Here is a 23,310-nt window from a genome sequence, read left to right as displayed (position 1 = left end):
AGACTCAAGGCAATCATTCTAGATAGCAGAGACATGACAGGGGACCAAGGCTTCCATGGAGCATTTGTGTAACAGGGTAATGCCAAGATTTAAGTACAGATATGTCAAAGAAAAAATTGCGCTGGATGATATGAAACAAGAAAGGTATGACTTGATTCATACCTACCATGGTAGGAGAGAGAGAGTAGAAGTCAACTCCATTGAAAGAAAGGTCAGCAAGCCTTTTGAGGTAGTTTAGTAGAAAAGTCACTGGAAGATAGTAAGGGGTGGTTGATTACTGGGATGGGTGAGTGATTTACTGAGGCTGCAGTCAGGAACATTTTGTTGAGAATGTTTTCCTTTGAGAGAATTAGGCCACCTGGAATCCATGAGGACCTGGAGGGAGGAAGGCTGAGATAAGGAACTACCTAGTTAAGAGCTCTCAGGTATATGGATAGTGTAAAGGCCTGGGTGAGAGGGATGTCAGAGGCCTGAAGTCAGGGAGAAGCTTGTCTAAAGTTTAGTCAAGATAAAGGGAATTAAGACCATCTTGATCAAATGGAAACACCAAGGTGTTGATCATTTTCCACAGGCCACCGTATGCATTCAGCTTGTAGCCAGACCCAGGATTCAGTCTATGCTTCCCCTCTCCTAGTCATCTGTCCAATAATCACTCACCAAAGTCATGTAAATCCTTATTCCCCTATAATGCACTATAATCATTGTTCTATGCATATCCTTCTTTTGCTTTATTTTTAGCAGTATTATTGAGAACCTAATTCACATACCATTAAATTCACCCATTTAAAATGTACAGCTTACTGGTTTTTAGTATATTCAGAGTTGTGCAGACATCGCCACAATCTAATTTAGAACATTTCATCAGTCTAAAAAGAAACTTTAGGAGGCGGGGCAAGATGATAGCATAAGAAGGTATGGAATTTAGTTATTTAGTCCCCTAGAGCAACTAGTAAATAGCCAGAAACAACTAGAAAATTCTCTGGAACAACTGATGGGGGGACATCCTTGACAGGACAACATCATACACCAGTCAGAAATGGGTGGAACAGCTGAGATCACAGCATAGAACTGTAAATAAAGCTCTCCAAACTGCAGAGCTGGCACCTCTTCTCCACTGGCACATCAGGCTGAATTGCAAAACTTTGCTATAGGAAAAAGAAGTAGTCCCTGCTGGGAGCAAGGGAATATAGCTCAACCAAGCTCCAATTGTGCTATTGATTAACAAATTTGGACTACAAATACAGGCTATGAGCAAAGATAAACCCAGAGCAAGCAGGAAAGGAACCTGGAGGTTTATCCTGGAAGAGAGGAGGCACGACTGATGGAAAAAAAATACATAAATAAGTAAAAACAGAGGCTTTTGGGGTCCGCTGAGATCAGAATACTGGAAAAGAGCTGTGCCCCAAGAAAGGGGGCACATGGAACTGGGTACAAACTCTGGTTCTTGCATGGTGAGCTGGAGGGCTGGGGGCTGGCTCTGAAAAGGGGATTCTTAATTTTTCCCCATTTTTTTCCCTCTCATTCTATGTAGCTCATTAGAGAAAGCCTCAGGCATTTTCAATTGTCAGTACTGACCCAGGCAAGGGTGGAGTTAAGATAGTCAGAGAGTCAAAGGAAAAGCTCAGGTGTAGGAAATAATTCACTAAAGGGCTTATCTTGCTAAGAAAAGAGGAGGGCAGGACTCAGCTCATGTGATATCCTTCCCTCAGAGAACTCAGACCCCCAGACCTGGGTAGGGAAAAAAAAAGAAACAGCTGAAGCTTGGCTTCTGACACCCTCAGTTCCTGGCCAGGACAGGGTCCACGGACAATTAAACAAACTGCAAAGCCTTGCACCAGTAGGGCACTGTGGGCTGACAAGTGCCACCTTCTGGGCAGGACAGGAAAAGCACAGAGTCTAGAGGACTCACAGGAAAGTCTGACAATCTTCTGGATCTCACCCTCAGAGAAACCTGATACTGAATACAGCCTCCTACTGAGACATGGGCCCATCTGGTCTGGGAAAAACTCATTGGGGTAATCAAGGAAACCAGATGCCTAGACAACAAAAAATTGCAAATCATACTAGGAAAAATGAAGACATGGCCCAGTCAAAAGGACAAACTTACACTTCACCTGAGATACAGGAATTGAAACAACTAATTATTAACCAAACAAATCTCCTGAATCAATTCAAAAATCAAATCAATGAGTCAAGGGAAGCTATGGCAAAAGAGATTAAGGATTTAAAGAGGGCATTGAGCAAACATAAGGAAGAACGTGAAAGTTGGAAAGAAACAATTGACAAAACTTATGGGAATCAAAGACACAATAGAAGAGATGAAAAATACAATGAAGACGTACAATAGCAGATTTGAAGAGGCAGAAGGAAGGATTCATTAACTGGAGGACAGCACAACTGAAATCCTACACACAAAAGAAGAGATAGGGAAAAGAATGGAAAAATATGAGCAGGGTCTCAGGGAACTGAATGACAACAGGAAGCACATGAATATATGTGTAAAGGGTGTCCCAGAAGGAGAAGAGAAGGAAAAAGGGTCAGAAAGAATAATGGAGGAAATAATCACTGAAAATTTCCCATCTGTTATGAAAGACATAAAATTATAGATCCAAGAAGCACAGCATACCCCAAACAGAATAGATCCAAGTAGACCAACTCCAAGACACTTAATAATCTGATTATCAAATGTCAATGATAAAGAGAATTCTGAAAGCAGCAAGAGAAAAGTGACCCATCACATACAAAGGAGGCTCAATAAGACTGTGTGGATTTCTCAGTGGAAACCATGGAGGTGAGAAAGCAATGGCAAGATATATTTAAGATACTGAAAGAGAAAAACTGCCAACCAAGAATTCTATATCAGGCAAAACAGTCCTTCAAAAATGAGGGAGAATTTAAATTGTTTTCAGACAGACAGACACTGAGAGAGTTTGTGATCAAGATACCTGTTCTATAAGAAATACTAAAGGAAACACTAAAGGCAGATAGAAAAAGACAGGAGAGAGAGAGGTTTGGAGAATAGTGTAGAAATGAAGACTAACAGTAAGGATAAAAAGAAAGAGGAAGAAATAGAAATAAAGTAAGATATGACATGTAAAATCCAAAAGACCAAATGGTAGACAGTAGATATTATGTTGAGTGAAATTAGCCAGAAACAAAAGAAAGGATACTGTGTGGTCCCACTAATATGTACTAGCAATGATGAGTGAAATTTGAGAGTTGAGAACACAGGTTATCAGGAGATAGGAAGAGGTTAGAGATCGGGCATTTGATGCTGAAGGAGAACAGAAGGTTCAACAGGATTGATTGTAAAGGTCCAGAAATGAACAGCACAATGCTATGTGATGGTAGCACAATACTGTAAGTATTCTGAATAAAGATGAGGGTGAGTACAGTTGAAAGAGGAAGGCTAGGGGCATGTATGACACCAAAAGGAAAGAGAAGATAAAGGCTGGGATTGTATAACATAACAAAACCTAGAGTGGTCAGTGATGGTGATTAAATGTCCAAATATAAGAATATTTTTAAATGAGGGGCAAATGAATGTCAACATTGCAAGGTGTTGAAAATTAGAAGGTATAGGGGAAAAAATACAATGAATGCAAACTAGAGTCTATAGTTAATGGTAACATTGAAAGATGCTTCCATTAATTGGAACAAAGGCAATATACCAAAGCTAAATGTCTGTAAGAGGAGTATATAATGAGTGATTTGGGATTCTTGATGGTAGTGATCTTTTCTGACCATTTCATTGTATTTTCCATTTCTTCTATCTTTTGTGTTTTTATTCTTCATTTTTATCCCCCCTTTTCCTCTTTCTATGGGGAAGAGATGGAAATGTCCTCATATAGATTGTGGTGGTGAATGCATAATTATGTGATTATACTGGAAATCATTGATTGTTTACTTAGGGTGGATTCTATGGTGTATGAATAAAACTGTTAAAAAATAAACATAAGGATACAATTGCTGGAGAAAATGTGGAGAGAGGGATGTACCTATTCCGTGTTGGTAGGGAAGTAGAATGGCACAGTCCAGCTGCAGAGCACTGTGGTAGTTCCACAGGAAGCTAACTATGGGGTTGCCATCTGGTCCTTCAACCGTTATTGGGTATATACTTGGAATAACCGAGAGCAGGGATATGAGTGGACATGGCACACTGGTGTTTATGGCAGCTGTAGTCATGATTCTCAATGGATGGAGGTGAAGTAAGGGTACATCAACTGATAAACGGAAACGTGAACTGTATTGTATGCATACAATGTAATACTGAGTGGCAGCAAGAAGAAATGAAGTTATGAGGTGTGCATCTAGGTGAACGGACCTTGAGAGTATGTTGAGGGAAATAAGTCAGAATTGAAAAGACAGGCATTATAACATCTCACTATTACAGACTGACTATAATGTACAAACTCTGAGAATTGAATCTGAGAGCATAGGTTATCAGGAGAAGGCTTATGGTAGAGGTTCCTAGACTGTAAGTTCTTACAGCAGTCACATCTATTCATGAGTTGTAATGGTTATCTCAAAATTCTGAGATGCTCACTGTTTGTGTATAACCTGGTCGGTCCCTGTAACTTCGGCTATCTGTGTGACACCTGACACTCAGAGCCAGAGTTCAGCAGCTATGAATGTCAGCATTACCCCATAAAGCAAGTGTTAAAAAAGCTGGAAGAGAGATCAAACGTCAATTACAGAGATGAATGAAATGGACTTGATTAGAACTAAGGTGAGCCAGACCAAAGGGAAAATAATGATATTGACTGTGTTTTTAAAACCTCAATTTCTGTGTGAGACCAAAGGAAGAGATGTTTATTTGGTGCAAAATCTATACTTTCTGTAGCACAGTATATAATTTAACTTGTATGGTCAGTTTATTCAAAACCATAATTACATGGAACCTTGAATAGGGGGCGAGATCTGGTTGGTTTCTATAGGGTAGTGTGATAACCCAATACATCCCAGAGTAATTTGTGCAGTGAATAAAAAGCGTTTTCAAAGACTGCTTGAGGGCCTGCGGAAAAATGTGGAAATATTAAACTTCCCCACTTGGGGAAGTCTTGATATTCTTGCAAGCACTGGGGACTACCAGTTAGTAGGCCGAGTGTTCGATCTTGGGGCTTGCCCTTATGACATTTGTTACTGCAATGGAGAGGCTAAGCCTACTTATAATGGCACCTAAGAATCATCCCAGAGAACTTCTCAGATGTGGCCTCTCTCTCTAAGCCCACTCAGCAGGTAAACTCACTGCCTTCCCTCCTACATGGGACATGACTCCCAGGGGTATAAATCTCCCTTTCATCAAGGGACATGACTCCTGGGAATGAGCCTAGATCCAGCATCATGGGATTGAGAAAGGCTTCCTGACCAAAAGAGGGAAGAGAAATGAAACAAAACAGAATTTCAGTGGCTGAGAGGTCTCAAATGGATTCAAGAGACCATTCTGTAGATTATTCTTATGCATTATATAGATAGCCCTTTTTAGTTTTTAGTGTACTAGAATAACTAGAAGGAAATACCTGAAGATTTTGAACTGCAATCCAGTACCCTTGGTTCTCGAAGCCAATCGTATAACTATATAGCTTATACGGTGTGGCTGTGTGATTGTGTATGGACAAATGAATAGAAAAAGGGGGGGGGGCACAAAGTAAATGAATAATGGGGGAGGTGGTATGAGATATTTTGGGTTTTCTTTTTTATTTTTATTTTTATTCTTATTCTTAATTTTTGGAGGAATGAAAATGTTAAAAAAAATTATTGTGGTGATGAATGCACAACTGTGTGATGATACTATGAACAACTGATTGTATACTTTGGATGACTGTATGGTATGTGAATATATCTGAGTAAAATGGCATTAAAAAAAAGAAACTTTATACTCATTAGCAATCATACCCCATTCCCACAACCCAACACCATGTTTATTTGCTTTAACAATATAACATCCACTCTGAATTTGGTACCCAGTGTGTTAACTAAAACATCCCCCAAATTTCTCATCCACCCATGTCTCACCTGCTATTCCATTCTCTTGCCTCGCTCAGAGTAAATTCTATCCTAAATTGTGTATTTATCATTCTCTGCTTATATATTTGTGTGTTTGTGGTTTGTCACATATTTTAAGTATGTATAAATAGTATGGGGTTGGTTTTTCCTGTTTTTAAGTTTTGAAAAGGGTATCATACTTTATGTAGTCAGGTGGATCTTGTTGAGTTTGCCTCAAGCTGTAAATCATTTATTTTCACTGTTGTATAATATTCCATCATGGGAATATGCCACATTTATTTACTCATTCTCCAGTCTAGAGCCATTTAGTTTGTTTTCAGTGCTTTGTGTATTTGTTATAGTAGACAGTGCTATTGTGAGCCATTGCATGACTGCAAGAGAATCTCTTAGACAAATAGATAGGAGTAGAATTATTGGGCCATAGGGCATGTGAGTGTTCAGCTTTAAAAGACAGTCATGAAATTCTTCCTCTCTTTTTAAATCTATATCCTCCTCTTTTGTTTAACTGTTAATAAGCCCAGCCTCATCATCTCTCACCAAGGTCATTTCATCAGCCTCCAATCAGACAGCCCTTTCTCAGTCTGGCCCAGTTCATCTGTACTTCATGGTCTGATTACCCAGGTACATAGAACTGAGAGTGGAAGAGTGTTGGTCAAAATGTACCTCTTTAGTGGTCTTAGACCAAATGCCCACATACCTCAGAAAATGAGGTTCAGCAGTTCAGGGTTCATTCCATGTCTCAGTCTCATTGCTTATTTAGCTGAAAGGATGAAAAATCAAAGCATTAGAACTGGAATTGGCCAAAGAGGTCATGTATTAACTGTTTAGTAGTTCCCCCAACCCCATTTTTCACCCATTAGAACCTCAGCCTTCAATGGTCTCAGCCTTTCCAAGACTACAAGCCTGTAAGGAGAAGATCCAGAGCTAGAATGAAGATCCTCAGATGTCTAGTTCAGGGCTCTTTTACAAAACTCCAGGGAGAAAGAGACACTGTGTGACTAATGAAATATTCTACCTTCTAGGGGTAAGAGATTCTCACCTCTTCATGGTGGGATACTGCTGATGAACTTGTCATGTTTTTTATGAGATAGTGTTTTTTTCTTCACGTCCAAACTTTTTTTAACATTTTATTATGGAAAATTTCAAACATATACAAAAGAGGAGCGAATACATAAAAAAGAAAACTACAGACCAATATCCCTTATGAATATACATACAAAAATCCTCAATAGTAGCATATTGAATCCAGTAACATATAAAAAGAATTATAACCAAGACCAAACGGAATTTATCTCAGGAATACAAGCTTGGTTTAACATCCAAAATCAATCAATGCAATGTACCATACTAATAGAATAAAGGACAAAAACAGCAGATTATCTTGACAGCCATGATAAATCACTGGACAAAATCCAATAAACTTTCATGATAAAAACACTTATTAAAGTAGGAATATGAGGGAATTTCCTCAACCTGATAAAGGGTATCTGTGAAAACTTATAACTAACATTGTACTAAATGGGGAAAGACTGAATTCTTTCCCCCTAAGATCAGAAACAAGACAAAGATGTCCACTCTTGCCACTTCTACTCAACATTTTACTTGAGGTTCTAGCAGGGCAATTAGGTAAAAAAGAGAAAGAAAGAGGTAAAAGAAATAAAGGGTGTCTGGATTGTAAGGGAAGAAATAAAACTGTCTCTATCTGCAGAAGACAAGATCTTGTATATCTTGGATATAAAACCCCAAGAAATCCACTAAAAACTATCAGAACTGATAAATGAGTTCTGCAAGATTATAGGACATAAGATCAATATATTAAACTGATTTGTATTTCTATACTCAAGCAATAAACAATCTGAAAATGAAATAAGAAAACAATTGCATTTACAATAGCGTCAAAAAATAAAATACTTAGGAATAAATTATTTTAAAGAAATGTAATACTTATACCACAGACTACAAAATATTGGTGAAAGAAATTAAAGAAAACTGAAATAAAGAGAAAGACATCCCATGATCATGAATCAGAAGACTTAATATTACGATGACAGTCTCCCCCCACCATTGATCTATAGATTCAGTATAACCACTCTAAAAATCTCAGCTGCCTTTTTTGCAGAAATTGACAAGATCCTAAAATTCACATGGAAATGTAAGGGGACCAGAATACTCAAAACAATCTTGAAAAAGAAGAAAAAGTTGGTATACTCATATTTTCTTAATTCAAAACTTACTCCAAGTCTACATTAATCAAGACAATGTGGTACTGGCATAAGTATAGACATGTAGAGCAACAGAATAGAATTGAGAGTCCAGAAATAAACATTAACATTTTTGTTTAACCGATTTCCAGCCACAGGTTTTAAGGCCCAAGGAATAGGGTAACCCTGCTCTTTTGTACCAGTGCCGTGGGGTTCATCATAAAGACAGCCCTGATCTATAAAGCTGCTAACCCATGAGCTTTGAAAGGAAAGGACAAGTACCAGCTGCTTATCTTCTGGATGTTCAATAAGAAAGCATGGATGACCAAAGCACCTTTCTTTCCTTGACTGGTTCCATCAGTGTTTTGCGCCAGATGTTAGAAAATACCTTGCCAGCAAGGGGTTACCCTTTAAGGTGTTATTGCTTCTGGACAATGCCCCCAGCCACCTAGAATCCCATGAATTCCACGTTGAAGGCATTGAAGTCGTCTACATGCCACCTAACACAACATCTCTCATTCAGCCTCTTGATCAGGGGGTAATCCGACATTTAAGGCACACTACACATGCTACTCAATGGAGAGGATCATAGAGGCTATTGAAGAAAACCTGACAAAGACTTATTCTCTGGCATGAAGGGAGGGCCAAAAAATTTAACATGGATTTTCCAGATCATGAGGGCACCATGCCCCTAACCCCTGTGATGTGGAAGGTACAACTGTACTTGTCATCCAACTCCAGCAATTGTTCTACTGGGTTATTTTAAGGCAAATCCAAAACATATCATTTCAAAATACTTCATTAAATATCTCTGAAAATATAAGGGCTCTTTTTCTTAACATAACCACAATATTATCAGACCAAAAAAATAATTCCTAAATATCAACTATCCCGTCACTTTCACATTTTACTGATTGACATAATCGATGTGCAATTATTATTCTTTTTGGTGCTGACATTTCACATTTTTGCCCAGTAAGAGCTTTTACTACAAAATGGCTTTGTCCTTTTAGCATGACTGTTTTTAATGCCGTGATGGATCACTGAAATCACAATCTGGACACTAGGATTTCTCATTGCTTCTGGGTTGGTCATTATTTGAAGCTTTTTCTCTGGACAGAGCTAGTTACATATATACATACTGAGTGTGTGTGTGTGTGTGTGTGTGTGTGTGTATGCACGCATATGTGTAGAAAATGGGTTCATACCGATACTTCAAATTCACGACTCACAGGATTTGAACTTAATTTTATTGATTTTTTTATCTGTAATTCCTTTTATCCATGCCAGAAATGACAGTGACACCAACGTGATTCTTTATTCGCTTTAACTCAAAACACACATAATAGTATAAGTAAAAGTACAAACACTACCATCAACAATCTGAGTACCGAAATGAAGATAGTTTAAGGTGTGTGTGTGTGTGTATGTTTGTGTGTGTGTGTTGCTTGTTTTTATGTCCATTATATATGTACAGGGATATGCATTCCAATGATTGCGTTAAAGTCACTTCGAATAGTTCTTCCTTCCTTGTTTGGTTATGCTACCAATGGACAGAGGTTTAATTTGTTTTGTATCATTTGTCATTATTAGGGATTTTTAAACTTAATTTAATTTTTTAATTCCATAAAATATTTATGTGGTTCTAAAGTCATACTGACAGTGTATATCAAAGAAGCGTCATCCTCTCTTTCCTCTATCCTGTTGCCTCTCTTCCCCAATAAGTAACCATTTTAAATATATTTATGTCTTAACCTTTCTTTTTTTGTTGCTATAAACAAATATATGTCTATATTTATATTTTACCTTCCCTATGTAAGAAAAATGGTAGTATGGTATACATACTTTTCTCTTTGTTTTTTTTTTTAAATGTAACACTATACTGGGCACTACTTCATAGTAAAATATAGAGAAATCATCTATTCTTATTTACAGTTGCATAATATTCCTTTCTGTGAAGTTCTTTATTACAGATTATTTGAATAATTAACAGATTTTTATCTATAACAGCTATTGTTAAATTGAACAGCCAGATGTAAACATCTTTTTAAATTTAGTTGGGGTACCATTGGATAGATATCTAAAAGTGGGATTCTTGGGTCAAAAATCAATGCATATGTATTTTTTTATCTGTCTTATGTGAATATAACTTAATTTTACTTTATTTTATTTTATTAGATCAGTTGTTGGTTTACAGAAAAATCATGCAGGAAGTAGAGTTCGCATATATCCCCCTCCCTCTACACATAGTTTTCCCTATTGCTACATTTTGTGTTAGTGTGGTAACTTTGTTCAGCTTAATTAGGGTTCACTCTTTGTGTTGTATAGTTCTATGGGTTTTATAAAACTTGTATTCTGGTAACATATATAAAACCTTAAATTTTCCCTTTTAACCACATTAAAATATACAATTCAGTGGTGTTAATTACATTCACAATGTTGTGCTACCATCACCACCATCAATTACAAAAACTGTTCCATCACCCCAACAGAAACTCTGTACCAACTGAGCATTAACTCCCTATTTCTTCATGCCCACTCCTGCCCCTGGTAACCTGTATTCTAATTTCTGAGCCTATGAATTTGTATATTCTAATTATTCCATATAAGTGAGACCATAAAATATTTGTCTTTTATTGTTTGACTTATTTCACTCAACATGTCTTCACAGTTCATTCATGTTGAAGCATGTATCAGAACTTCATTCCTTTTTACAACTGTGCAATATTCCATGGCCTGTATAAACTGCATTTTGTTTAGCCATTCCTTCCATTGGTGGACACTTGGGTTGCTTCCACCTTTTGTCAACCATGAAAAAGGCTGCTGTGAACATCAGTGTGCAAATATCTGTTTGAGTCCCTGCTTTCAATACTTTTGGGTATATACAAAGAAGTGGAATTTCCAGGTCGTGTGGGTAATTCTATATTTAACTTTGTGAGGAATCACTGAACTATTTTCCACAGCAGCTGCACCATTTTACATTCCCACCAACAATGTACAGAGGTTTCTATTTGTCTATATTCTTGCCAACACTTATCTTCCTTTTTTTTAATAGTAGCTGTTCTAGGGGTCTGAAATAGTATCTCATTGTGATTTTGATTTGTATTTTCATAATGTCTTATGATATTGAACATCTTTTCATGTGATTGTTGGCCATTTGTATATCTTCTTTGGAGAAATGTCTGTTCAAGTCCTTTGTCCTTTTTTTAACTGGGTTATTTGTCTTTTTGTTGTTGAGTGTATATGTATTTTTGCTTTATAAGAGTTGTATCATTTTGTATTCCCATCAATAATATGAGTGCCTGTTTCTCAGTTTCACTGACAGAGGAGCTTGACAGACTTTAGGACTTTTGTCAATCTGTGAAAAGGGGTATCTCAATGTAATTAAATTTGAATTTCCTTATTTTGAGCAAGTTAGGTCATCTTTTCATATGGTGAAGAGTTACTTGCATTTTTTCCTGTGAGTTATCTACTTATATCTCTAACACATTTTTCTTTTAGCTTGTTGGACTTTATCCTATTTTTTTATTCAATTTTATTGAGATTTATTAACACACCATACAATCATCCAGTGTACAATTGTTCACCATACCATCATATAGTTGTGTATTCATCACCCAATCTACTTTTTGAACATTTTCCTTGTACCAGAAAAAGTGAAAATAACAATAAAAAATAAAAATAAAAAACACCCAAAACACCCCCTCTCCCACCCTATTTTTCCTTTAGTTTTTTGTCCCCAGTTTTCTACGCATCCATCCATACAATGGATAAAGGGAGTGTGATCCATAAGGCTTTCACAATCATACTGTCACCTCTTGTAAGCTATGTTGCTATACAATCATCTTCAAGAATCAAGGCTACTGGGTTGCATTTCATAGTTTCAGGTATTTACTTCTAGGTATTCCAATGCATTAAAACCTAAAAAGGGTTATCTATATAGTGCATAAGAATGCCCACCAGAGTGACCTCTCAACTCTATTTGGAATCTCTCAGCCACTGAAACTTTATTTTCTTTCATTTCGCATCCCCCTTTTGGTCAAGAAGATGTTCTCAGTCCCACAATGTCAGGTCCAGATTCATCCCCTGGAGTCATATTCCATGTTGTCAGGGAGATTTACACCCCTGGGAGTCAGATCCCATGTAGGGGGCAGAGCAGTGAGTTTACCCGCCAAGTTGGCTTAGCTAGAGAGAGAGGGCCACATCTGAGCAACAAAGAGGTACTCAGGGGGAGACTCTTAGGCATAATTATAAGCAGGTTTAGCCTCACTTTGCAGTGATGAGCTTCATAAAGGCAAGTCCCATGATAGAGGGCTTGGCACATCAAACCGCCAGTCCTCAATGTTTATGAGAACATCAGCAACAATCCAGGTGCGGAAGCCCAACACCTCTGCATTTTCCCCCAGCTCTTCAGGGAGGCCCAGCATATATATTTTTATTCTCTGTCCAAATTACTTTAGGATGTGTCGCTATTTCACACTAACCTATGCAAACCTACCAGGTCTCACTTCCTATTAAAAGTTTCATGTAATTATGGTATTTGAACAAACTGTGCAAGTTAAATTGTTTAGGAAATATGGATTTGCACCAACTAAACATCTCTTTCCTTGGTCTCACATGGAATTAGAAGTTTTAAAATGCAGTCAGTATTGTCCTTTACCCTTTGGCCTGATTTGCCCTAGTCCTAACCACATCTGCTTCATTCATATCTCTAGTTGAAGTCCGGATTCTTTTTCAGCTTTTTTAACAGTTGCTGTATGTATTAATACTGACATTCATATCTTCCAAGTTCCAGCTCTGAGTTTCAGGTGTCACACAGATACCCAAATTTCCAGAGATTGATCGGGTTATACACAAAGGGAGCAGCATCTCAGAATCTGGAGACAGCTATTACAATTCAGGAATAGATGTGACTGCTGTAAGAGCTTACAATCTAGGGACCATTACAATAAGCGTTTCCCTGATAAGCTGTGCTCTAAGATTCAATTCTGAGGTTACACATTGTAGTTAGTCCGTATTGGTGAGGCGTTATAGTGTTTGCCTTTGTTACTGGCGTAGTTCACTCATACTGTCTACAGGTTTCATTCACCTCGTTGTGTGTCTCACAGCTTCACTCCTCGCAGTAGCTCAATATTTCTTTCTGTGTTCAAACAACAGTTCACCATTCTGTTCCTCAGTCGATGTACCCTTAGGCCACCTCCAGCCATTGCAAATCATGCATATTCTCTCCATAATACCAGTGTGCAAATGCCCATTCATGTCCCTGCTCTCAGATCCTCCAAGTAAATGCCCCCTAATGAGGCTGCAGGACTTACGAAACCCACATGCTTAGCTTCCTGTGGAACCACCCCACTGTCCTCCAGAAAGGCTATACCATTCTGCCTCTTAATCAACAGTAAATATGTACATCCCTCTCTCCATATTTTCTCCAGCACTTTTATCCCTGTTTATATTTTTCCATACAAGTTTATAAAGCTATATTCACATACCATGTAATTATCTATAGTATACAATCAGTTATTCACAGTATCATCATACAGTTGTGCATTTATCACTACAGTCACCACTTGAGCATATTGATTACTACAAAAAAAAAGGTTTTTTAACCAATAATAAAAAAGATAATAAAAAGAAAAATAAAATATCATACAATACCATAGTAGGGTCAGACAACACCACTACCAAGAATCCCATATCCCCCCATATATCCCCCTCTCATACTTATTTAGCTTTGGTATATTGCCTTTGTAACATTTAATGGAAGCATATTACATTGTTACTATTGACCATAGACTCCAGTTTGCTTAGATTATATTTTTCCCCTTTCCAACACTCTGCATGGTTGACATTCATTTGTTCTCCCACACGAGGAACAGTTTTATATTTGTATAGTCACAATCATTGACCACTCCACTTTTCTTAAGTTAAACAGTCCCAGTCTTTATCTTCTGTCTTTACCTCAGGTGTCATACATGCTCCTGGCCTTCCTCTTTCAGCTTTACTCATGGACGTCTTTGTTCAATGTAGTTACAATATTGTGCTACCATTACACAGTATTATGCTCTCAATTTCTGGGTCTATATAATCAAGCCTGCTGAACCTTCTGTAGTCCTTCAGCATCAAATGCCTCATCTCTGCCCTCTTTCTATCACCTGGTAGCCTGTGTTATCAGCTTTTAACTCTCAAAGTTTGCTCATTAATATTAGTTCATATTAGTGAGACCATACAGTATTTGTCCTTTTGTTTCTGGCTAACTTCGCTCAACATAATGTCCTCAAGATTCATCCATGTTATTATATGTTCCATGTCTTTGTTCTGTCTTACAGCTGTGTAATATTCCATCGTGTATGTGTACCATAGTTTGTTTATCCACTCGTCCATTGATGGACATTTGCGCTGTTTCCACCTCTTGGCTATTGTGAAGAATGTTGCAATAAATATCAGTTTACAAATGTCTGTGCATGTCTTAAATTTCAGTTCCTCTGAGTATATACCTAGTAATGGAATAGCTGGGTCATATGGCAAATCTATACTTGGCTTCCTAAGGAACTGCCACACTGTCTTCCAGAGTGGTTGCACCATTCTACATTCCCACCAACAGTGAATAAGTGTGCCTCTTTCTCCATATCCTCTCCAGCACTTGTAATTTTCTGTTTTTTTGGATAATGGCCATTCTGGTAGGTATAAGATGATACCTCATTGTGGTTTCAATTTGCATTTCCCTAATAGCCAGCAAAGTTGAGCATTTTTTCATGTTTTTGAGCCATTTGTATTTCCTCTTCAGAAAAGTGTCTGTCCATGTCTTTTGCCCATTTTTAATTGGCTAATCTGTCTTTCTGTTGTTGAGTTGTAGGATTGCTTTATGTATTAGGGCTATTAAACCCTTACCTGATATGTGGTTTCCAAATATTGTCTCCCATTGTGTTCTGACAAAGTCCTGTGATGTACAAAAGTGTTTGATTTTGAGGAGATCCCATTTGTCTATTTGTTCTTTGGTTGCTCATGCTTTGGGTGTAAGGTCTAGGAAATCACCTCCTATCACAAGATCTTTAATAAATTGCCCTACATTTTCTTCTAAGAGTCTTATGGTCTTAGCACCAATGATCAGGTGTTTGATCGATTTGGAGTTAATTTTTGTATAAGGTGTGAGATAGGGGCCCTCTTTCATTCTTTTGGAAATAGATATCCAGTTCTCCAAACATCGTTTATTGAAGAGGCTGCTCTGTCCCCGTTGCTTTGGCTTGACTGCCTTATCAAAGATTAATTATCTGTAGATGCGAGAGTCTATTTCTGAACACTCAATTCAATTCCATTTGTTGATGTATCTATCCTTATGCCAGTACCATGCTGTTTTGAGTACTGTGGCTTTGTAATACGCTTCAAAGTCAGGTAGTATGAGACCTCCCATTTCGTTCCTCTTTGTCAAAATATTTTTGGCTATTCAGGGCACCTTGCTCTTCCAAATAAATTTGGTTATTGGTTTTTCAATTTCTGCAAAGTAAGTTGTTGAGATTTTAATTGGTATTGCATTGAATCTATAAATCAGTTTAGGTAGAATTGACATCTTAATTATACTTAGTCTTCCAATCCATGAACACAGTATGTTCTTCCATTTTTTTAGGTCTTACTCGATTTCTTTCAGCAGTTTCTTGCAGTTTTCTTTGTATAGGTCTTTTGTGGCCTTCGTTAAGTTTATTCCTAAATACTTGATTCTTTTGGTTGCTACTGTAAATGGAATTTTTTTTTATTTCCTCCTCTTGCTGTGCTTTACTTGTGTATAAGAACACTACAGAAAAATATGGAATGCTTCACGAATTTGCATGTCATCCTTGTGCAGGGGCCATGCTAATCTTCTCTGTAACATTCCAATTTTAGTATATGTGCTGCCAAAGTGAGCACTATCCTCTCTATTTTTAAAAGTGCTTTATAATTAGTAATAGTAACTCTTTGCCTGTTATAAGTTGAACATCTTTCCCAGCTTTCATGTGTATTTTCTCTTAATTGTATTTTTACTTGCAACTTTTATGTAATAAAGTTGATTAATCTTTTTCCTTATTGCTTCAGATTTTGATTCAGAGTTAGCAAAGTTTCTCTACTCCCAAGTAATAGAAGGAATTTCTCATATTTCCTTCTAGTACTTGTATGCTTTGACTTTTTACCTTTAAAAGTCTGATCCATTTAGAGTTTATGCAGATATATGGTATTTGGAATGAATGCAATTTTGACTTTTTCTACATTGCTCTCCCATTGTCTCAACAACGTTTATTAAAAGTCCATCTTTTCCACCTTTCATTTGATATGCTATCTTTATCATATCCTAAATTTCCATATGTAATTTGGTTTAGTTCAGGTTATTTTATTCAGTTCCATTAGGGTGTCTACTCATGTGCCAGTATCAAATTGTTTTAATAGTAGAAGCTTTAGAATACGTTTTAATGTCTAGTTGGGCCAGCAGTACTCCCCTCTCCCTGCCTTATTGCTTTTTTTTCTTTTTTGCCCCCTAAGTTTTCCTGGGAGGCTGTTCTCCCTTATATGTTCAGGATGAACTGGTAATACCCATTGTATCAAATATAAGAGTTTTCTGTTGGTTCTTTATTACTTTTTTTCCTACTACATGGGCATTTCTAGGAACATTTAAAGTGGTCTTTGAAAGTTAGAGGTTTCTCTCCTGAGTCAAATGAGACTGATATAACTGTCCCATTTAAGTCAAAGGGAGAGGCAGGATTCTATTAGGTTAGCTCGTCTTAAGGGGTAGCCTAGCTGACTCACATCCCATTTGTGTCCCCTGTGCTAATAATCACCAAGGCCCCACCTGCCCTGCTGTATCTTTGCATTTGGTTAAATGTTTTCTTCCTCCTCCTCTCTGTTTTTCTTTTACTTGTTGCTTTTGGCTGTAAAACTCTGTACTTTATTAGGATTTCATCCCAGAAATTAGTTGTCATCCTTGGAGCTCCTAAATTATCCCTTAAGGGACCAGACAGTTGTGATTAATGTTTTCTACTATATGCTTAAAAAGCAGCTTTTGATGGAATCTATTGTGGCTGTCCGTCTATTCAAAGCAGTTCAATTGACCCAAGAGACTCAACCGAGAAGCCGTCATTAAAACAGTGAGTGAGTGCAGTTAGGTCACAAAATGAATATACAAAACTCAGTAATTTTCATACAGAGGCAATTATAAAATATAAAAGAAATTCCTTCACAGTGGCAAAACAAAAATGCCTAGGAATTAACTTGACAAGACTGTAGAACTTAAATGAAGGAAAAACACTATATAACTCCACAGAAGAACCTAAATAAAGGTTAATTTTTAATAGACAGTAGGCCATATGTGTTTTTCTGATTTAGGTAGCCCTCTGTAACCCAAATGATCCCAAATCTCCCAGATTTACGGACTCAGTTGTTTCTCTGATAGCCAAGTAAAAATGTCTCTATCCCATATATTGTGAAAAGTCTATTACCTTCTCAAAAATATCTGAGAATTTCCAGAGATGACTGCAGGGCTTATGTTTCCTTGATCAGTATAAACTACAGCTGCTGTTCTGCTCTTCTGTTGCTTGATCATTCATTCATTCCTTCATTTGCTATACCACAAACATTTGTGGAGGGCTTACTATGTCCTCGGCACTCCCACAAGTGCCCACTAACCATTGCTCATGGCTCCTGGGGCTACTGTGTCTGACTGTCCCTGGGTCACCCTTGGCTTGGGATATAGTCTCTTCTCCTTCACTGCCTCTGTCCAGGCTATTTTATATAAGACTTTTACTGAGGTTTTGGGGATGCTGGTGGTAGATGAAGGCTGTGGGGGAGAAGGAATGCAGATATAGGGTGTGAATACAAACAGCATAAAGCAAAAAGAAATGAAAAACTTATTTATTAGGCATCTTAAACTTCACACATCATCACCCTGTGGGCAATTTCTCACTTTCTTCTTTATCTTTAGATCCCACTAGTAGCCATCTTTTGGAATTGCCTCTTTCTGTCTCTCAACCTTTCTTATTTAACATCTCCTCAGCCTCCCTGATTTCTGGACCGCTTTCTAAGTCTTTGGAACCTCAAACCTCCTATTATTTTAAAATGGAAATCAATATGGCTATCTTTTTCTTCCTCTTACTCATCCAGATCACACTTAGGAGGGCTTTAATTTGTCTAACTGAAGAAGTCATCGAGCCATTCCTTCCCCCAAAAGAGCATTTCTCACCCCCTGAAAGGAATTTTACTGCTGCCTAGAGCAACAAGTTTTAAAATATCATTTACTTTTCTCCTCACCACACTTGTATTTTGAAAATATCATGTCCCTACCAAATTAATAAAGCAAATATAAGATAATTACAATTATTATACTAATGAGATTTTTTTTTTCCTGAAAGTTACTAAAATGACATTAAAGTTAATCCATTGGAGAGGGGACAAAGCTCAAAGAACAAGACATATCTTTAAAAAAGAGTAGTAATGGAGGACTAACTCTACCAAATGTTTAATTTAAGCATTCCTTTTATTCTTCTAGTAGAAGAATCCACAAATAGAGAAATAAAATAGAACACAAAGTATAGAAAGGATTCTAAGAACATATATTTAGAATGTGATGAGGAACTCTAAAAATACCAGAAGAAATGCAGGTAACTATCTGAGTAATCCTGGACTAAGCAAGTCCTTCCTAAGCATGGGAACAGATAGAAAACATAATGGGGAAAACAATTTTAACCTTCTATAAGTAAAAAATGCAGAAACCCAGTGGCACGTTGGGAAAACCATTTGCTACACGTATGACTGGAAAAGGATTGCTGGCTTTAACACACACATGCACACACACACACACACACACACACACATAGCATTCTTAAAGATAAATAAGAAAAGTGCACGCCATACAACATGGATAAACCTTGAAAACATGCTAATGAAAGAGACAGACACAGAAGCCACTTACTGTATGATTCCATTTATATGAAATGTTCAAAATAGGCAAATCTAAAGAAGCAGAAAGTAGATTAGTGACTGTGAGGAGCTGCAAGAAGGGGGAATGGAGAGTGAATGCTAATGGACATGGTGTTTCTTTTTGGGGTATTGGAAATGTTCTGAAATTAGATAGTGGTGATGGTTGCACAACTTTGTGAATATAGTAAAAAAAAAAACCTTTAAAAGAGTGAATTTTATGTTATGTGAATTATATCTTGATTTTTAAAAAAAAGATAAATCTGTCCCAATGGGGTATCACAAGAAAAAAAATAACAAACAGCATACTAATAGAGAATGCTTAAAGAATATGAACTAAAAAATTTTAAAGTTAAGACAAATGACTAATAAAATGTACAAAACGCAGATTAAAACAATGATATGAAATATTTGCCTATTTTCTTGCTGCAGATGAAAAGAAATTATGTATTTCCATCATTGGGTAGTTTGTAGTCTAATGGACATTCTCATATACTGGTGCTGATAAAGGGCAATTTGGTAATATATTTTAAAAGCCTTAAATTGTGTCCCTGAAATTCCATTTCTAGGAATTTATATTAAAGAAATATTGCATGTCATTTAAAATAAAATAGAAAGATGTTTCTGCTGATAGGGAGAAAAATTAGAATGTGCAATACTTAAAATGATACAGACAGTAGAAGCACACACTCAGAAGTCTGGAGGGATATGCTCCAAAATGTAAGCAATAATCTCTTCTTAGTGATGGGATAACAGGTAATTTGTATTCTCTTATTTATTCTCATCTATATTTTCTGTTTATTTGTGTTTTCAAAATATTCTATACTGGAGGTATGTTTTATAATCAGAACTTAACAGTAAAATTGTTTAAAACAATAAAATTTCAAGTGTAGTGAAGATTTTTTTTTGTATGTATGTATGTGCGCACCTTTGGAGAAATGAGATTAGTAAAGAAATTTCTCATTTCTCCTTCTGTTTCAAGGCTAGAGTTTCAGGGGTGGTTAATTGTAAACCCTCAAAAGTTCTAAAGCCAGATTCTCACTCTCTCGCTGCCCAGAGGAATTTCCACCATTGGAGTTGTGTAGTTTCCGGATTTGACTAATTGATTGATAATTTTATAACATAGACCATTGTAAGTTAACTGTGACGAATCCCTCCCAAGATTTTTCCTCTTCAAAGGAAAAATTTTATTTTAAGCTTTACAATAAGGGTCATGTTGAGTACAGCTCTTTTTGATTATTGACTTGAATATGTGCTCTGGATGTAACATTTTCTTCCCCCAATTTCCCAGACAGAATCATGAATAAACTGGAGGACAAGCAGGACCAGATGATACCATGAAGAGAAGTTTACAGGCCCTCTATTGCCAACTGTTAAGTAAGTCAATACCATATTTCCTCTTTCCTGAGTATACCAAGGTTTTGCTTGCCAAGTTCCAGAAATATACACTTTCTGGAGGAAGACCAGGATTTGGGCAGTGAGGAAGGACAATAAATTTTCCCTCTATTTCTTCTTCTAGATATTTAAAGTATCATTGCCTTGGTCATCAGTTGTAATATAAACTCTGTTATAATAATTCTAAATTGACATGTTAAGCATAATTCATTCAGTAATGGGTGTCAAATACACTGTTGCTCTTGGTTTTGTGTTAGGATAAAGGGTGTTCCACTATGGCCATCTATAGGTTCCTAATGGGTAGGGGGTGACAGGTAGTGTTTTGTGGATTTTGCCATATAGAATCTGTTAGCATTCAGTGACTGTGCAGCCTTCAGCTTGGAATGTTATGCCTAGGTAGATGTGGTTCCCAAATAATGAGTGCTGAGAATGTGATTTCTCCAGGTTTTGTAGTAGAATAAGGAGTGTTCCATTATGACCTTCTGTGTGTTGCTCATGTGTTTTGGGGATTGCACCACAAAGCACCATTTGCCATTCAGAGACTTGACAGCCTTTGGGACTGGAACTGTTCCCTGGAGAAATATAAAAACCAATACCAGTTGATGGGTTTGATGTTCAAAACGACCCACCTGGACAACAAGTATTGGTCACCCCAAGTCAAACCAAAGCCATTGAGTTCATTGTGTTGTCATGTTCTTGCTAAGGTAACTAGAAGACCTATCTTTCCTAGGCTGAGTGGTTCCTTGTTAAATTTTTCCAATAAAATAAAATGGAAAGAGACTGACATGCAAATCACCAATTATCCCTTAGAATTTAACCATTCAGGTTATGGTTGCAACCTCAGTGCAAAGCACAGTATCTACAGACAGCAGTCTGGCTGGGTGTTTTAATTGACTCATCTCTTCTGCTGAATTCTAAACTCTGAAACACAGATCTCATCAGCCTATTTTCATCCTGATGGAAAATTGCCAAAGTTACAGGGACTCTCTCCTGTTCTTTTCTCCATGTGTTCTACTGGACTGTGGGCTTTTTGTTTTTTTGTTTTGTTTTGTTTTGTTTTGTTTTTTAATGATAAGCTTGTTTGTTAAAGGAGAGGCTTTACAGATTGAAGAAGCAGTGTCATCAATGCTCTGCCTTGGTGGGAGAGAGAAGGTTGAGCAGCGGGGCCCTTTGAAGGATAAATAGGATTTCACTCTCTTCCCTCACTCAGAGGAGAGGGAGACTTTGCAGGGAAGAGCAACATGAAATGAGAAAGAGCATAATAGATTTGGGAGGCAGCAAAATGTTTGCTGAGTTCACCTATGCCAATGGTATGCCTCAAAGAATACTATAAGGTCACATATTATTTGAAAGGTATTCTAAGGTTCAGAGACAAGTTTATGCTATGATCAAGCCCATCCTCCCAAAGTGAGCATACATGAAAGGTGAAGGGATTTTCCTCAAACATCTGAATAGCTGCAGAAATCTGTTGTCTCAACACCATCATTGTTTGCAAATTTTGATAGGAAATGCAAATGCCCACCCATCACTAGTAGCCTGATTTTGGACTGGAGTCCTGCTTTGTTCATAATTGGTGTGGCCAAGCATTTTGGCACTAGATTCAAATAGTTTGACTTCAGATAATGGTTCTTACAAGTTTAATGACATGAAGGCTGTTACTTAAGCTGTTTATTCCCAGTAATGAAAGTAATTGTACATGTAGTAAAATTTGTGTAAAATCTTAGATGACTTTAACTCTGGCATGCATACACATGTACACAACAGCTCATGTATGTCATTGATTGCAGTTATTAAGTTATGCCTATATTAACATTGTCTACAAACAAAATCTTTTTGTGGAGTCTATAATAGATTTAAAAACTGAAGAGTCAACACAAACTTAATATGTTACTTTATGTAACTCAGCAAACTGATTTTTTTTTTTAATGTGAGGGAAAAAAAACCCTGATGGAGTATACTTATCTATTGTCATATAGCAAAACTTTGTGGCTTAAAGAAATGACAATCATCCATTTTTTCCTCATGAATCTTCTCTTTGGGCAGGGCTTGGCAGAGTCTACTGGTCTCCATTCCACAGTATCTGAGGACCAGGCTGGAATGGCTCCAGTAGGTAGGGGTTGTAACAGCTGGAGCTGGTGGGACATCTCTTTCTCTCTGAGGCATTTTTATGTGGCAAGTCTTGGCAGTACCAGAACAATACTTCTGCCACATTGTATCAGTGAAGGAAGTCCCTAAGACCAACCCTATTCAGAGGGAGGGGAATTAGACTACAGTTCTGAAGGGAAAGAGTAGCATGAATTGGTAGTCATCTTTAATTTATCATAGAGAATATCTATTTGTTTAAAAAACAGCACAACAATCAATTACTAGTGGCTATTAGCCAGTTCATAAATCATCATCATCATCATCATAGAAGCTACAACTTCTTGAATGCCTACTGTGTTCCAGCCTGGTCATTTTACCTGCCTCATCTCATTCATTCCAGACGTAGATGCTTCAAGGTGAAGAAGTAGTACAGATGAATAAGTTAAGGACTGGCCAAACTCTATGAATTTGCTTATGCTAGATTTTCCGTGTAAGTGAAATCATACAGTATATGGCCTCTTGTGTCAGGCTTCTTTCACTTAGCATAATGTTTTCAAGGTTCATCTATGTTGGAGCAAGTATCAGTACTTCATTACTTTTTTGTGGCTGAATAAGATTCCATTGTATGGATATACCACATTTTATTTATGCATTCATCCATGGATGAATAATTGGATTGTTTCTACCTTTT

General features: G+C 37.1%; 1 protein-coding gene and 1 non-coding gene across 8 annotated transcripts in view; one reads left to right on the top strand and one right to left on the bottom strand.

Annotated features, from left to right (window-relative positions):
* TMEM108 (transmembrane protein 108) overlaps positions 1 to 23,310 on the top strand; it is a 433,516-nt gene that overhangs the window by 241,814 nt on the left and 168,392 nt on the right. For 6 of the 7 annotated variants that reach the window (XM_037844713.1, XM_037844721.1, XM_037844717.1 and 3 more), the window contains one exon: positions 20,431 to 20,516. In XM_037844713.1, coding sequence (XP_037700641.1) covers positions 20,477 to 20,516 — 40 coding nt within the window. In that variant the 5' untranslated portion in view covers positions 20,431 to 20,476. The remainder of the gene's footprint in view (positions 1 to 20,430; positions 20,517 to 23,310) is intronic. The other variant, XM_037844705.1, reaches the window with a different exon arrangement.
* Positions 16,000 to 16,106, bottom strand: LOC119510830. Its single transcript, XR_005212038.1, has one exon. It is a non-coding gene; the product is annotated as a U6 spliceosomal RNA (small nuclear RNA).

The sequence above is a fragment of the Choloepus didactylus genome, chromosome 1, assembly GCF_015220235.1.
Source record: "Choloepus didactylus isolate mChoDid1 chromosome 1, mChoDid1.pri, whole genome shotgun sequence".
Classification (NCBI taxonomy): Eukaryota; Metazoa; Chordata; class Mammalia; order Pilosa; family Megalonychidae; genus Choloepus; species Choloepus didactylus.
Note: the sequence above shows the minus strand (reverse complement) of the source record. Positions and strands in the feature narration are given on the sequence as shown.